Raw genomic sequence first — 18,108 nt, 5'->3', positions numbered from 1 at the left:
AGGGCACACAATGCTGGATGTAGTCTGATGGTCTATGGGCTCCTCATAACCCCTTCATTTTCCTTTGTTTTTTTAATCAAATGTTTATAGTTGGGTGGAACCAAATTCAATAAGTACACTCCACTGTATCAAAGTTTTGTATGATTATTTATACTTTTTTTTTAATACAGATTTAAAAGTTTTAATCATTTGAATAAAACGAGATTTGTTCATTTTAGAATTAGATATCTGCAAGGAAAGTGAAAAGTGAAAGTATTTTACATATGCACATTCATGTCTTAAAAAAAAATTAACAAATAATTTATATGAAATTTATATGTACATTCCGTGTACTGGAAACCATTGTCAATGCCATGAAAGGGGCGATAACTTTTACGAATGAGCTCCTTGTGAACTGGATAAGTACAAAGGAGACCAAAAGGCTGTTGTCTCATTTATCACCCTCTTTAAGAGAGGGAGAAAGACTGGAAGAGGGGGCTGTCAAAGCAACCATAGCAGAGTGTGGCGTTAATAGTGGTGGTCTTTTATTCCCTGGGAGGTGCAATCACATCACAATGAGTTCAGAAACAGAAACAGACATGAAGGGGAGATAACGGTGCCAAAGAGGTTTAGTTTTTGAGTACATTTAAACTCCGGCATTCTGTGAGTTTTGGTGTGATCCACTGAGAGCCAGAACAGCCTCCAGAGAATTTATATTGATGAAGGCAAAGGGTCAGGTCGCTATTAATCATAGCCAGAGTGGAGGATTAAATAGCTGGAACTAGCGGGAAGATGAGAGAACGTGTCTAAATCGAGGTGTTTAAAAGGACCATGTTATGTCTGTCTTAAATTACACAGTGAGGGCCCGAGGTAAAACAGTGAATTTGAGCCAAGCACAAACAGAGATTAAGAATATACTTCCTACCCCCATTGTGTTCAATAAACTCAGTCAAATAGTATTCTCATGGAAAACAGTAGATGGACAAAAAGAATAACAGATGTGCAAGACACAGTCATTACAAAAAGATTGTAAATGAGAACCACTATGTTTTTTTAAGTAATCGTCTTTGTTTTCTCAATTGAATTAAATATATACAGTATTAGGGCTAAGTGCAAATGTTGTGAATACCTGAGTTCTTAAAAAAAAGCCAGATTCAGCTGCGGGAGCTCTCCCCACAAGTATTTGATGAGCTTGCCGTCAATTTTCTTTTTTTCAAAGTTTTGACCATGTTGGCAGGGGTGTTGAAGAGGCTCCAAGGAGAAAGTGAATATAAGATGTTTCATCTGAGACGAAAGCAACAACAGGTTAAAAAATTAAGTTAGGGGTAGATCTACCTAATTATACTACTATCCATCTAATGCTCCATTCACACTAAATGCGCTTTGCATCTTCCACCTCTATTCTAAATTGTAACAACATTTCTTATCTTGGATATTATGGTTGTCTGATGTTATTAAAAGACCAAAAAACAAAAGAAAACAAAATACATTTAGAATAAATTGAATTGAAAATTCAAATACTGATAACGATTGGGATGTGACATAAGTGGCTTTAAGAATCCTCTTCCTCAGGTCAATTAAGTTTCTTTCAATAAAAATAAAGAGTAATAAAACCACTTATCCATTTCCTAAACCTGGTTCATCCTGTCCAGAGGCTGCAGCCAACACCAGCTTCCATTAGGCCAACGGGTCACTACATCCTGGACAGGTCACAGTGCAGGCCACCTCAGAACCAACGACAAAAGTAAACAAACAGCCACACATACCCACACTGTATCAGTATAAGTGTGTCGATCATAAATGTGCCAAGCTTGTAATCCTTTGAAAAATGTAACTGATATTTCTTTTTTGTTGAACCTTAGGGGGGAAGACAGTAACCTGATAAAACAGTCCATACTCGTGCAAGGCGTCACTATTATCCAAGTTGGTATAAGCTTTGGAATACTATACAAATGACCCAACTGTTCTTATCTGTGAGTATTACCTTTGCAAAGTGAGCAATGAATATATCATTTTGTTTTGTAGTGTTCCTGCACCCAGTTTCACTGAAGCTGTTTTGAATAGCAGATAGTAGATCAGATTCAAATGTTATCAAAACAGACATGTTGTGACATATGTTTTTATGATCTGGGATCTTCTGGAGAAAAAAAAAAAAAAAGGTTGGACTTAGGGCAGAATTTGGCCAGCCAACCCACGAGGAATAAGTAGAATATCGGGGCAAGTCTGTGTGGAAATCATGCTATCATCACATCGGTTCAACTATCCATATATATATAGACTATTTTGATCTATTTCATACGGTTTTTGTTGAAGTTCTTCTCACAGGACCTTCTGCATTTGCTTGGCTTAGGCCTGGCACAAGTCTGTCTATTTGACCATCTTTCTGTACATCCACCCTTGTGTTTTATTGTCTTTTATTTTATTTAGATAGATTTTTTGTCTGTTTTGTGTGGGTTTTTTTGTAAATTTTATTTGTTATTATATGATATTCTTAAATATATAATATTTCTTGATATACATACATTTATACATACATCTTTCTGGGGGGGACAGTAACTCCGTTTAGGGGGGGCATTAACCCCCTTCCCCCGTCCATACCTATGTCCGGGCTTGGATGGACTCATCTTAGATAAGAGGGGAGGCAGTTAAAAAGTCTATCTGTTAAGCTAATAGCGCAGCTGTAACACGTGTGACCAGGTTAAAACAACAGAAGATAAAAAGAAGGAAGGAGTTGAAGGGATTTTTTGGCGAGAAGCTGCGCATTTCTGTGAATGTGTTTGGATTTCTGAAGTTCTCAGCGAGCCTCACATCTGTGTTTGTCGTGTCGCTGCGGGCCTGTGCGCGTTGGTGGGAGTACCCCCTGCGCAGGTCCCCTTCGCTGTGCACTTCCAGCAGTTGGAGTTGTTCTACACCCGAGAGAGGGGGAGGCAGCAGAGGAGTGAGCGCAGCAGCTGAGTGAGCAAACACAAGTAGAAACATTAGGTTATCTTCTGACACTATCAGCCATCGACCTGTCACTTTTATCGCTCCGTGAAGCTCCAGAGCGGTAGCGGCGGCGGCTCCTTGGTCTGGTTTGTTCTGCTCGAGCAGTGAGACAAACTCCCGAACGCGGTCGTCTCAGCTGGCATGAGCTAACCTACGAGTCCGACATGGAAACCAAACCGTTCCTGTCATTGGGTAAGTTACTTTGTTTCTTACAGACCTACTTAATGCCGAAGAAAAGACAGCGAGAAACGTGCTGGGGCTCAGGGTTTTCGCTTCGTGGTTTCTTTCTTTCTTTTTTTCTTGACAGCGCGTGGAGCGACTTGCCAAACCCCATCAACACGTTTGTTGCTGCCGCTGCTGCTTTGTGTAATTTGCCCTCTCTTTAACTTCTAATTTATCCCTTTATCGAAACGGACAGATGTGCGGGTCTCGTGCTTTTTAATTGAGCTGGTGACATTTCACTTCGACGCGGAGTGACAGCGCTCGCGGCGTGGCGCGCGCGCACCTCGCGGCTCGTTTAACTTTTACACTTTGGTTAAGTGTTGAGAGATTTTGTGTTTTAATGCTAAAAAAACAAAACAAAAAAACCTCGAAGCTAAACTTAATTTTCTTGTGCCTGTTTATACCAACCGAACTTCTAAGAACAAAGGGAGATTAACTTTACATCGTGACTTTAAAATGTTTCCTCTTGAGGATATGTGATTTTTTTACATTAAACATACAACAAAATTACAAGCCTTTTTTATTTGATATCATTTTTGTTATTGATAATTTTAACTTCATTTCTTTTTTATTTATTATTTGCTTACTTGGCATATAATAATTTGTCAATATTGCACAAACTTGTAAATTGCACCCAAAAGTGACCTCATGCGTTGTTGCTTGACTTAAAGTCTGCTGTTGGGGATAATCTCACTTCAGTTGCTGACAGGTGACCTATGGTCATTGCGCAAGACTTTCATTTTTGATTTTCTTTTTACATTTAAATATATTAATGAATTAATCTTAAGGAAACCCACTGTTTTGTTGAAGCTGAACCTGCAAGAAGGGGGGATTTCAATTGTCAAATTGGAGATTTTTAGCATGCTTTTTGATTTTTCTGAGTTACAAAATTCTTTTTTATTAGATATGTATTACTTCTTATAACTCATTTCTGGGATTAATTCTGAAATCTAGTCTTGTTGAAGTTAAAAGCAGTTTAAATACACTAAAGCACTTCAAACTGTAAATCATTAATGCTGACTGCTACTGTAAGTTTGTGAACAGAGCAGACCCTTGTCCTCCGCAGCAGAGACAAGCGCAGGGCTGTAGGTTTCCCCCCGCCTTATTGTGTCTGCGGCTCTTTCATGGAGGCGTCATGTTACACCTCGACACATATCATCAGCTGCATGAACACACCGAGGAGATTCACAGGGACTTCTGAGACTCGGGGTGGCTGTCTTAGGTTACAGGCGCTGCTCGCTGACTCAGTCCCACAACACCCTTTATGTGGCTTCACAGAAATACACTCAACCACCTGCACTGCACACACTGACAGGCTGTTGTTACAGGTGCAACACATTGTATTTCAGACTGCGCACATTAGGGGTGTATCAACTTAATCGATGAATCAATCCTACGATCCAACCAGATCAATCTTTTTGAAGGAAGTCGTTAGTTGTATCGACCTTTACCCTCATACTGTAATTTTTAAAGACAAAAATCGATTATATCGATATTGGAAAATACCATTTCGATTGAGACATGGTAGGTTTATTTTACTACAACGTAAAAACGACCGAATGCATCAGAGCAGACAATGCACACGTGATGGCAGCAAAAACTTGTCAAGCCATCGTTACAGTCCAATGTGTGGAAACACTTTGAATTTAGCAAAGACATGTGACATAACATTGTGGTTTAATGCTCTAATAATGTTCCCTTTGGACTATTTTAATGTGGTAAAACAGCAGTGGGCTCAACTTAATTAAATTAAACTGTGAATGGATTTGACATTGATTCTTGTTTACTTGATTGTTTGTACACATATTTAATTTACACTTGATTATCTTGCATGTAATATAAGGAATCTAGAAAACTTCACCTGGACTGTTCAGTACCCGTATTTATCTCAGAGTCCTACTGGTTGAAGTTCTGACGGAAAATGTTCTGGATTGATTTCAGATCAGTGAATTGGACTGTTTAAAATGAACCAGTATCGACTATGAATTGAAACTGCAACAACAAATTACGATATAGATCAAATTGTTTTTAAAATGAATTTTTACACCCCTAATATTTAAACTTGTACCCTTAAAGGACAGTTTGAGTGGCAGGCTCTAATTGGTTGTTTTAAGGGCGCAGCCATGCGTGAAGACCTTGAATTTATTGATTACTGCTTACTCAGTGTCATTTCCTAATGTGGCGTTGCATTAGGAATTCTGACATGGATCTGTTTGAGATGACATTACAACTATAGACCGCGTGCTGGCTTTGATGACGACACCTCCCATCCAGCACCGCTGGCTCAGGACTGTGTACTGCCTGCCTGATGCCATCATCGAGCACCCCCCCCCCTTTCATATCGGACATTAAGGCATGAAGACCAGAGGAATGACACTGAAAGGAGAATGTGTCCTTTAGTCACAGCATTATGGGGAGGATCATGACAGTTTGTCAGTGAAATGAACAGTGTGAAAGGAAGAAGGATGGCTTAACACAGATGAGCCAGGCAGCTATTTTCAAGCCGTTTGCTCTTTTGATATTGATTTTCCGTAAGAATGATTATTTTGTGGCAAATTTAACACCATAAAGATAGCCTCTTCTTGAAGAAATTCTAACATGTAGATGTTGTGCATTTTTAGTTTTCATTACTTTCATCGATTTTTATTTTCTTTATGGGAGCCCGGATGATATAGAGGGGTTTTAAACTGTAAAACTAAATGTATTTAGAATGGAAAGAAATATTCAAATAAATGAGGGAGCATTGGTGTCATAGTGCAGCCTGAAAATTATGAGCATCCAAGTAAATGTAATGTTTCAGATAAGTCTCCAGCTAATTCACGTAAGGGTTTTCAATAGAAATTTTGGCTGATGGTGATTTCAACTTTTTTGAACCACTGTATCTTTGATGAACTAATTGCAACCACATTTTTCTCAAAACAGATACTTTAATGTTCCCCACGTGACAAGACGTGACAAGTCAGGCATTTTTTCTTTTGTTTGGAAACTTTGTTTTTACACTTTGATATTCGATCAGGAAAAAGCAACCAATGCAAGTGAATGCTTAAAATACAGAAAAAACATGTCCAACTGGGTTTGCAGCAGAAAATGTGTTGCCTTGTTTGTGACACCTGTTAGACATCAGAACAGTTCAGAGCAGGCTTTATACAAACAACAAGCCCCTCGTACATCATTTACTTGAACAGAGAAGAATAGATTCACATAATTAACAGCAATTCTCAGGATATACGATCAATTATTTAAATAAAATAAGGATTTTGTGCAACCAAAGATATTGCTGTGAAGGAAGAGAAGAAGGTACAATATTTTCTTCTTTCTGTTTTTGCCTCTTATTTAGACAAAATCTAATCACAGATCTAAAAAAAAAACATATGTAAGACAGTAATAATCTAGTAATATAATAATAATAATACTAATAATAAATAATATGGTTTTATTTACACACAAAAAAATTGGAAACATCTCTAAGAAAGAAGTGGAAGATTATTAGTTGCTGTATATGTCAACGTGAACCTTAGACATTTCTGAAAAGCAGATAAAGATGCTTCTGAAGCAACAATAAAATTAAAGAACAGACAGGAGGGGTGAAGGTTTGTAGCTTGTTTCAAAAGTATTTATCTAAGTTTTGTCGTTGCAATTATTTGGAAGAACCATCATTATTCGAAATGTTTTTCACTCAGTGCATTCAGAGGACAACCTTGTTTTTCTGAACTGTACAATTTTTGTTGTTGTTTGTCAGGTCCTTGACAAAAATGTGCTGTGTTGGAAATTGTCAATTCCTTTTTTTGTCACATAAATTTCTTACTTTTTGAATATTTGCAAATTTTATTTTATGTGTTCCTAAACGTACAGAAGCATAATTTACTGTAAGCATGTCCAAAGTCCGTCCCGCGTTGAAATTGATACCAGCTCTGAAGGCATCTCTGATGAAGTAAATATTAAGCAGCCCCCAGCACTCTCTAAGAACTTCGATTTCTTGATTGTGATTGGCTAAATTACATAAGAAGCTGTTGTAAACCGGTAGCAACAACCTGTAGCTCCTTGACCTTTAGAGTCTTAAGGGCATAACAAGAGGAACAGTTTTATATATTTATGTTATGAAAACCACAGTGGTTTTGTAGTTATAAATTGGATAACTGTTTGAGTTATTTTCCTGTTCATATGATTTATATTTAGAAGTTTACAGTGAACATTTAACGGTGAATAACATGCAACATTTCATATGAACCCAGATTTAATGGTGATGACATTTTTCTAGAAAGACCTTTTCTGTATTTCATTTCTGGTCCTCAATTATTAAATTCACAGTGATTTGCTAAAAAAAATGTAATAATAGATTTTTATGTTCTATATGAAGAAACAAAAAGTACCCCATTGCAAAAAGAATTTCATTAATTTGTTCATCTGCATTTAATTCTATATAGGGTTCAAAGATTGCTGGCTGATTGGTTGGCCCTCGCATTCACCACCCTCTTTGCAAAATGTTTGGACACCCCTGTTTTTTAGACAAATGACTATTTCCACATACATTTTCAGTTTTGGAGCAAAGGCTATTCAGAAACATTTGTAACAACATAATGGTTAGGCAAAGGTTTGACCATGACTTCATGGCTTCGTGTAGCAGTCCTGTGATCCCTTCCTCTCACATGGTCACTCACATGCACAGAAGGAAATATCCATGAGGGAACGACAAAGCTCTTTAAAAAAAATATATATATATATATATATATTTTAACTTTTAAGGGATGAATCACAGTTCAGCTCATTCAGAAGTGCCTGATTGTGCTTTCTCTTTCTCAAATAGAGACTTCAGCTTTGTTTCATTTTTTTGTGAGAATCTACGATCAACCATTGGTCAGAAAACAATCAAGTTCATGGCCTTTGATAAGACAGTGAGCGCCGTAGTTATGTGTGTGTGTGTGTGTGTGTGTGTTGCTGACAGGAGACGATTAAGGGCTACATTCCTGCTCTGGCAGTAACCCAGGAACAAAGGTGATACAGGGAGGTGTGTGTGGTTGTGGGTTTGGGGAATTACACTGCCAAGAGCATTTGGCCAAGTTTGCCTTTTTTACGGCCGTCCAGTTTTTTGTTCCTAATGCGATCCTTTTGCCCCCCACCCCTTTTGGAGAAAAAAAGCCAGCAGCTGTCATTTTTATTGGAGGAGTTTTATAGGGAGACTTAATGGCTTAAAGTGACAGCTCTGTCTCTCCTTCTCTTTTTCATCCCCTCTCAGTCTCACCCATGACGCCTTTAACTTTAGCAAATCAAAGAGAATCTGCTCACTCCTATCTGCACCCCCCTTGACTTTCCCACCCCTCACCCATGCCATCACACAAACCCCGTGAGTGGGCAAATGTATGCTCGCTTATGAACACAGCTGTAAAGCAGAGTATTCCTCACTTCACAGAGAATTTGAGCTGATCAGTACAGGGTGTTAATTGCGCTTCAGGCTTCAGCATCAGATGAAATGATGTGTGTTTCTGCCTGTCATGCACCCCCCCCCCCCCCCCCCCCCCCCCACACACACACACACTGCAGTCCCTGCTTGTTTATGTTCTAAACAGCATGAATCACGAAAAGGCTGGAAGGCTTTCTAATGCACGGATCTAGGAAGGACTCAAACGCTTGTTAATTATTTGTGTTTGGAGCTGCTCCTTCAAGCGCAGAGGTCTTTATTGATAATGACCGCTCTGAACTTTGCACCTCAAACCTTGACCCTTGCTCCCCATATGCTTGATCATTTAGAAAATTTGCTGTTGACATTCTGTCCATTTAAAGACCCACTCCAAAGAAAATCCTGTTTTTAAAATGATTTTGTGGCTATTTTTCTGATGATGGAGGATATATAAGAACGTTAAGCTCAAATGGCATTCCTGAGTATGTCTTTATTCAGATCATTGGGAATCAGAAGGAGACGAAAAAAATGCCTTTGGAAAAAGATTGCATTTGTAGCTTGGAAAACACGCTGGTAGGGCCTCAAGCGGATGCATCCATTTGTACTGACTTATGCCCACTATGCCCATGTTTTCCATGTCTGACCTCAAAACTATATGGCTAGATAGTTCAAATATTGCTCGCCGGTTTTATTGCATTGGTAATGTTAGGTTGGGGGTGTGAGGGGCTGTAAGCTAGCGGGAGAAGAAAGGTAACTGAGAATTCTTTTTTACAGTAAAGCAGTGAAGAAAAGACCATTGTAAACACTTTAAGAATAGCTCAAAAGATGATTGGAGTGGAAATTTAGACCTTTATTTAAAACACTATACCTTTCTTTTCCATTTTTCTGATGTAATTTCAGTCTTTTATAATGGATATTTTTCTCATTTTATTATGTTTTTTTTCTTTTCTTTTTTACTATCTATGGGTTGTTGTGACTAATCTGTCTAAGCTTTTGATGTATCAGTAAAAAGGGACCTTTATGGTTTTTATTGGTAATTTTTAATATTGAAGAATTTTTTAATTTATTAATATTTATATATTTTTATATATTTTATATTTATTTAAAGCTGAATTTTTATTTTAAAATTAAATATATAAAGCTAAAAAATAATTTGCTTCAATTTTATTGACCACATTGATTTAGCTAATTTTCTTTCAGGTTTGTCATCAAAGTGGTTAAAAGTACCTTTGGTTTTCGGGGTTTATTGCAGCCCCTTTGAGAGCCTGACTGGCTTTTTTTTTCTGGTGGGTTTTATTCAGGGAGCGTACAGCCACTCTTTTGAAGTGGAAACGTGGTCTCAGTGGGGATTTGGCCAGATCACACTCATAATTCGCATTGAGAGGAAGGTCAGTTTGCCCTACCAGAGCCAGAACTCTCTTTTCTGTTGTGTGTGTGCAACACAGAATAAGCAGAGGAAAGGCTGAAAAAATCAATGCACACTGAGAGAAAAAACTCGAAGGACACCTGGAGTGTTCGTCCTTATGAGAAGACGCTACTTTCACTCAATCTGATTGCTAAAGCTAAATTGACTCTCTTTAGAAAGTAAAATTTAAACATTAATGTCTGTTAGTTTTTGCTAAAAACTAGACAGATGGTTGTTTGTAAGTAGATGATGCACTTTTCATGTTTGTTGATCATGCATTTTTCATTTTAGTTTGTTGTAAAGTAAAAGACTTTCCAGATCAAGATGTATACCAAACATTTGTCTCTTAAAAGTCCCACTCGGATCACATTTTGAGCTATTGTTAAAGTGTTCCCAGTGGTATTTTAAATTATAATGATGCCATTTTTAGCCAAAATAAAAAAAACCTGTCCTTCTCTTGGACAAACAAAAATGGCGAGTTATTTTGGAGCTATCCTGCTGTACATCTTTGAGCAAGATGCCAGCTTGAGTGAAGAAAACAAAGACGTACATGGATTTACTCGTCTACAAGTGGTTGGATCAGAACAGGGCAGAGCAGGGAGCTTGTGGCCCTCTGACTGTGGCTTCTACGGCAAACCTACAAGCTTTATAAACAGCATTTTTTTCGTCTGTTCCTGATTCACTACAATTTCAATAAAGTAACACTCAGAAATGCAAAGCTTCATTTTTCTTCATTTATGTCCTCCATCATCAGAGAAATGCTACAAGAACATGTTAAAAACACCAAAAAAAAACATTTTAATTGAAGTGGGCATTTGAAGTTGGTAGAAAACTAGGCTTTTTGGCAATTACATGTTTATTAATTAAGTCATTCTCCTTCACAGCATTGTATTTTCTGAGGCTTTAAAGATTTGTATTTAGACTAAGTATAATTGGCCCCAGATGTAAACATTGTTTTTTATTTTAGTTATGTTGGCAATATAAAACAAGAAAAGCAAGGTTTTTGTTTACTTCATTAACTTAATTTCTGATATGTTAGATGAGACTTGGCATCCCTTAGCATGTAATAAAAGTTTTATGTAATAATAGTTTCTACTGTGTAAATAGTCCGGAACTTAAACCAGGATCAAAAGCTGGAATGATGTGTTTGATATTTCTGTGCTCCTCTGAGAAAGACAAATAATCAATTTTAAAGGGTCATCAGACAGCTTGGACGAAACTGTACTTTCAGGTGTGTAAACAAAACCTGTTATTTTTTAGTGTGCGCACATTCACAAACAGCAGGAAAATCTGAGGTGACTAAGACTTGAGGTTACAAGCAGTTAAGGGAGTCCCTGTCTTCTCCCCACCCTCCTTTCTACTCACCACTTCTGCTGTTACCATCGTCTGTCACCTTTCCAGATGCTGTAGGCGCTGGGTGGGGGAGTGGGTCCTTCACGCACTGCTGGGCGCCGAGCCACAAGAAATCCCACAGCATGCACAACACCTTAGTTATTTTTGTGTGTGTGACTGGATGAAAGTAATGTAAGGAAAACAGCAATTGTGACAATGAAAGCTGATGGTTATTTGTTGAAAATTACATTTTAGATAAAAGTCCAAATACGTGAAACATAAAGAGAGAAAAAAACTATTTTTTATCAGTTAATTTGAACCTAAAAAAATATATTTTTTTAAAATTACCTTGTTTGTGTGACAGCTTTCAGGTTTGATGGACTCCTAATGCAAGGACTAACAAAAGCATTTCAGTTTCAATTTAGTGAAGGCTCTGGACTATATTCCTTTACATTTTCTCTTTTTTATCTCTGCCAACAGTCTGATGAGTGGCCAACTCGCAACTTTTGTAGTTGGCAAGTACGTCACAGGTTTTATTATTAGCTCAATATAATACCTCCTAAAAGAATGTAAATGTATATTTTTAGGACTAAACGTATTACTAAGAGGGGAACTGGCTGAGACCGATTTCTACAGTTTTAAGAAACTTGGCATAGAGTCTGCTTTTATCACACTGTTAGGTTGGAGTTCCACTGTGACTGTGTTGTTAAGAAAATGAAATGAAATGATTGTGGCCATTAGGAATTAGGGTGTGCCACTGTAATGGTATTTTCTTGATCTGTGCAGCATCGTGTTTAGCAGGGGGTCACTAAGTGCTGAACTACAATCGGCAGGCGGAACTGGTGCTCTCGAAACTTCACGTACCGGTACATTGCTTACGTCCTTCTATTAAAAAACAATGCATTTCTTTAAAAACATTCCAAATTTGGCATAGCTGAAATTACATTGATGTTTCAGAACAAAAAAGTACAAGCATTTTTGGAGGGTCTGTATGCAAGCACTAGTAGAGAAATGTTAAAATATTTGTTAGACAATTACAACAGTTGCAGCTAAAAGCACTGCTAAACATAAATGTACTGTAGCTTACCAGTTTATTCCCCTTATTCCTAGTTATGTGAATATAAAAATATGTCTGAAACTAAGCTCAAATCCGATGGCGTTTTTTTGACGTTTGATTGAACAGTGGCCATCTGGGCCCATTTTGAGGTGAGATTGCGTGATGGTAATCCAGCGGCAGGCTGGTGGCAGTAAGCCGGGCGGCCACAGGGTGGTGGCGTCAAGATATTTGATTGATAGGACGGTCTCCACTGCCACCATGGCACTCCACGAGGCTGATGCCATGGGCGAGGGGCCCGGCGATGACTGTACAACAATCTTGCATTCCTCATCATGGCGTTGATAGCAACACAGCAACTCCAAGACCTGCGTGTTGACTTATTTCGGTTGATGCTCAGAAAAGTACAAAGAAGAAGACAGAACACAGGGCTTTTTTGGGAGGCATGTTGTCTAAAAATTTGTAAATTTGTGAACTGACAAGATAATAATGTGTACTCAAAATATGAGTTGTGAATGACCAGTGGTGTAGAATGACCCGCTTTTTATATACCCCTGGCTACCAGGCGGCGGGTGCCATTGGATATGGACGGCCGCCATCCATAGACATTACCCAATCAGAGCTGCTGCCGGGCGGCCGGTGATCCAGCTGCCTGTGGCCACCCGGCTGTCACCCGATTTCGCAAATGTGTCATCCCCGCCTGACTTACCGACCAAGCCAACAATTTTTTTTTTAAATAGGGCTTGGTCGGGATCTTGAGTGTATATGTAACTGTAGTATATAGCCATAAAGCCCTTATTTATCATAGATTACTTTCCTACTATTCAGTGAAGCATTTGCAGGGCTGCAAAATCAAGAGCTGTTTTCTTTGGCTGAATTGGTGTCTGTGCTTTTCCTGTGCTAAAGCCTTCTCAAATTTTTGATTTGTTTTTTTTTTTACATCTCTTATTTTGACTGAAGACGGTTAAAGCTGACAACTAGATGAAGCTCTTTTAGATTGTATAAGGACAAGCTGTCATAGCATGTAACACTTGGAAGATATCTGAAATTTTCAACATACTTTTTGCAGTGTGTGAAAAAAAATGAATACATTTTCTGAACCTGCTTAATCCCCTTTTGGGGTCACAGAGTTGCTGGGGCGTATTCCCGCTACTGTTTGGGAAAGGTAAAGTACACTCTGAACAGAACACTTAACTGTCACAGGACTACATAAGCCCACACACTCACACCAGGGGACAATTTAGAATCATAAATTAATGTGAAAACATTTGTACAAATTGAATTTTTTTTTTTATTCTTGTGAGATTGAGGGTTTACAAGATATGGAGACAAACAAAACTAAGACGTTTTTTTTTTGTTTTGTTTTTTTTACCAACTTGACAGGTTTGTTACAATATTTAGCAGCCTCCATTCTGTTCTATGACTTCTTTTTTTCTAAAGGGAATAGCAAAAAACTTGGTGAGCTTGATGCTGCCATTGATGTTACACATTTCTGTCTGCTTACACTGTTTTTAGTGAGCTGCACAAGGAGATGGACACTGGCAACTGCTGCCTGCAACAACAGCAGAAAGTCTCGTGATTTACAGTATAGAGAGGCACAGAACCTTGTAGTTTACAAATTTTCATAGGGGATCAATACATTGAAATCACACTCATATGTTTTTTTTTCTATTCATGTAGAAGACTTTTGTCAGATGCCTGAAGTTAATTAAAGCATTTTTAGAGCAATGTTTTGACATTTTATAAGGTTTCAAAGAAGTTCTAGCTTTCAAGATTATCTTTAGTTGGAATTTTCAGTATCTGTTTCACATTTGAGTGGCTTTTTTAGTGCTAAAAAATTACACGCAATGTTTAATACATTTCCTGTCTATTGTTTAGCAACACTTTGCAGGAAAGTCTAGTGGTACATGCTGTCTTTTTTACAATATATGTCTGACCAACAATGAACCAAGTGGAAACTGGTGGTTTTAAACTTGTTGCTCATTTTTTTCATTTTTTTTAGTAGTAATCTTTTATTGGAATTCAAAAAGAAATCTATTTAAGTTCAGATTGTCTGCTTTATCATAGTTAGCGTGATGTACCTGTTTGTCCATTAAATCAACACATACTGAGATCATTTGACTGGGCAGGTGTTGTGTGTTACAGGTAGTCTTCTCTAAAAAGTCTTGGAAGTAATAAAATGCACAGAGGCGCACAAGAACTCTTTAGATGAGAAGTCCTCATTAGGCAAGTCAGAGCAGAATTCACCAGTAACAACTTTATTAATGCTGCGCTGTAAAAATGTCAAACTCAGATGAAAGAAATGCATTTCCCTATTTGATTAAATGAACATGATCTCTGTAAGTGAACAAATAAATTCAATTTACATTTCCACCTTTTTGGATAGTGGAGTCTTTAGTTAGACACATTGTGCAAAAACATTTGTATTGCAACCTGTTGCAGACTTCAATCTTGAAGTCAGAACCTTTTCCATTTGAACAAAGACTTGCTGTCGCTGTGTTTGAACAGCGTTTGTTGTAATTTGAACTATTTTGTAATCAGGAAATGACTTAAAGAACTTAAAGCAAGTGTTGCTCGTCTAATAACAAGCTGTTGGTTTCACAGTATGTTGAGAGAAAAAGAGAAAGACACCAGAAAAAAAGATCCAACGTGAGATAGCAGAGTCTTTCTGTGGGTTTTTGTCTCCAGTTGTCGGAGGGCGATTAACTGTTTGTTGACGCCTGCAGGTCTAGCATGTTCATACATCCGCCCAGACTGTGGCCCCTTGGCCTCAGAGAGCACACACCTGTGTGTGCGTGAACACACACAGATGAGCACATGCACATGTACAGACCATGTATCCAGAAGTCTGGAGGGCCTTGTTACCCATGGTTAAAAGATCTGTTGTGACCGTCTGGTTTCAAGAATGTTTTTAACACTAGGGTGAAGAGTGTCAATAGTAAAAGGTGGAAGGGGCCATCTATCTGGAAAATCAACCCAAAGACCAAACTGTTACACATGGTTTGGCCACGTATAGGAGTTAAACAGAGGTAAAAAAAAAAAAAATTTGTTCATTTTGGTTCCTTTGGTTGACTTTCCTTGACCCAAAGCTTCCTGATGTATGTTTCATTATTTTTTTTAATTCAGGTTATAATAACATGAAAAGAAGTCAAGCAGCTTTGTGTACGTCTGTTTACAAACAGTAAACAGTTGTAGAAAATAATCCTAGACTGTAGTAAACTAGAAAACAAAATACATTTTGTCCTTTCTTAAAACAAAATCGAATTGACTGTGATCATTTTTAACCATAGAGGCTATGGGAAAACCCTCCTGAAACGCTACTACATAAAAAGAAAATAATTAACTTTGTCTTATAAAAGGATTATGTTTATGTTTAAAGTCACAGCTAAGAAAGCACATATGATTTGTTCTTTTTACACTTCTTATCTGGAGCATAAGCTGTGATTTTTAGGAGAAAAATTCTACGACCAGGTTTACCTGAAACTCAGAATTAGTCAGACATGCATGCGCTGGTCTTGTCGTTGTGATTGCTCTACTGCATACCAACGCGCTGACAGCGTGTTCAAGCGGTCCCAACAAGTTCAGGTTCACTTTTACGACCCAGGGAAAAGCTGCTCTTTTGTAACCTACATGTAAAATTGCTTTAACCTAATTTCTTTTCTATTCTTAACTTCAACATACAAACAATGTGAGCAAATTGACTTCAACATTTTATGGCTGTGGGCTAAATGTTTTTACTGACAGTTTATTTAATATGTTTAACCCTTGTGCTATCCTTGGCACCTTAACATTGGGAGTTGGGTCATCTAGACCCGCTGAACCTTTTTTCTTCAATGATTTGTGATCTTCACTGGTGTCCATGGATTGCATGAAATCTTTCCACCTTTATCCACCTTTGTCATGGTAGGGAGAACGCGTCAATGTAAGGGTGGGGTCATAGGATAGCACAAGGGTTAAAAGTATGATATGTTAGTGGGTATAATTTTCGCACCATAGGGGACACCAGATTATGAGGCGCACCATCAATAAATGGTCTATTTTTGAATTTATGTCATATAGGAAACACACTGAACTATAAGATGCATTAAATGAGACTAAAGAGTCTAAAGAGAGATAAGTCCGTCAGTTAGACAGACTTGATTAACTGAGTTCACAGTCACCCTGTAACACGCTACATGATTACAACGTTAGCGTTATTACAATGCGTGTATGATTCTAAGTAAGAAACATTCTGATATTGTTAAAACAAAAGTTATTGTAACAATGCTAACTCCTAACTTTGCTGGGAACTAACATATTTACAATAACGCTCGTAAAAAAACAAAAAAAACAAAGACATTTTCACAGAGTGCTGTGTATTTCTCAAAATCGCTTCAACATCAGTAAGCACAACCAGAATGAATCCATGTATAAGGTGCTTTGGATTAGAAGGTGCACTGTTGTTTTATTTGATCAAAATTAGGGCTAATAAGTGTGCTTTATACTGTACTGTAGTACAGAAAATACAGTACCTGTTTTTATGTGTTTTTATACCTGAGCTTCATTTGAACATCACTCATTAGATTAAGGATGGATACAGAGTAACTGACACTCTTTGGCACCTGAGAATGATTCAAATGACTTCCTGTCATTTGAACACACTGATTTCACAACCTGTGGTGGTGTGTAGTGGAGCAGCTGAGAATCTGTCTGCTAAAGTTAAGGTCAGAGGTCATGGCTGGGTCACCCTCTTTGGGAGAGAAGTGGACGTGACAATATTTGTCTCGAGGTGAGGAGACGAGAAGAGTGACGGAATTAGGGGGAGAAAAATAAACTGCACTTGTGTGAGGTGGAGGGAAAGGAAGCCGGACGGAAATGTGTGCATGTTTTTTTCTTTTGTATTTTAAGGCTCTGTTTTAATCATGACATTTGTTTTCATTAGTGTTACTATTGTTAGCTGAAGAGTTAATTGTTAATCGATCCATATTGATAAAACAAGACAGCTAATCTTTCTCAGAGTCAAATACACAGTAGGGAATTCGAGTGAATGTTTATTACAGTATCCTAGTGGATGCAGGGGCGCCCTGGGGACTGTTAAAGCCTTCGCATAAAGGCACCATCCTGAAACACCGATGTGGACTGCTTAAAGGGAGGCGGAGTATGTAGGCAAAGGAGCGGAGTGAAAAGGAACTAACTGTGAGCAGAAGGAGGGGAAAAAACAGAGTGAGCACATCTGGATTGCCTCAGCAGAATTTTTGTGCAACATCTGGAAAAATTCCTTGGAATTAAAGAGCCCCCTCCTTTTATTTGACTTCTTTTTTCTCTTTCTCCTTCCCGCCCTTGCATTTTCTTTCTCTTTTTTTCCTGCATCTTCAAAGTCACCTTCCTTAAGCACAGCAGCCGTGTAAATGCTGTGAAAGAAATGCACGTTAAACCTTCGCAGACTTTATTGCAGGCCAAATTGGGCCCATGTGACTAGCTCCAGATTCTGCAGGGTGGAGATAATTAAGTACCACAGGAGTGAGAGGGCATCCAGAGCCAGACTTGGGTCCTGCCTGGCCAAACTCCACCTTCCTATAAAAAAAAAAAAAAGATGCATACTGTACATAAAAGAGGCTCTTTGTTTTTGCTTGCAGCAGAAAAAAAAAAAAACAGCACATCACCATGTGCATGTTGTTGCCTTTACCTGCTTTACAGTAGATTAGACATGCACAGCAAGACGTCCATGTGCAAGCAGATCACAAGAGTGTTTCTCTT

General features: G+C 38.1%; 1 protein-coding gene across 3 annotated transcripts in view; it reads left to right on the top strand.

Moving 5' to 3' along the window:
* The first annotated feature begins 2,601 nt into the window (after positions 1-2,601).
* rxraa (retinoid X receptor, alpha a) overlaps positions 2,602-18,108 on the top strand; it is a 125,403-nt gene continuing 109,896 nt past the window's right edge. The window contains exons 1-2 of one of the 3 annotated variants that reach the window (XM_020707820.3): positions 2,803-2,934; positions 3,016-3,156. In XM_020707820.3, the coding sequence (XP_020563479.1) occupies positions 3,129-3,156 (28 nt within the window). In that variant the 5' untranslated portion in view covers positions 2,803-2,934; positions 3,016-3,128. Of the gene's footprint in view, positions 3,157-18,108 lie in introns of all 3 variants that reach the window. The other 2 variants (XM_011481990.4, XM_011481988.4) reach the window with 2 other exon arrangements.

The sequence above is a fragment of the Oryzias latipes genome, chromosome 12 (assembly GCF_053564925.1).
Source record: "Oryzias latipes strain Hd-rR chromosome 12, Olatipes_Hd-rR_3.1".
In the NCBI taxonomy this organism is placed as follows: Eukaryota; Metazoa; Chordata; class Actinopteri; order Beloniformes; family Adrianichthyidae; genus Oryzias; species Oryzias latipes.
The sequence above is the reverse complement of the archived record's forward strand: the minus strand, read 5'-3'. Positions and strand labels throughout refer to the sequence as shown.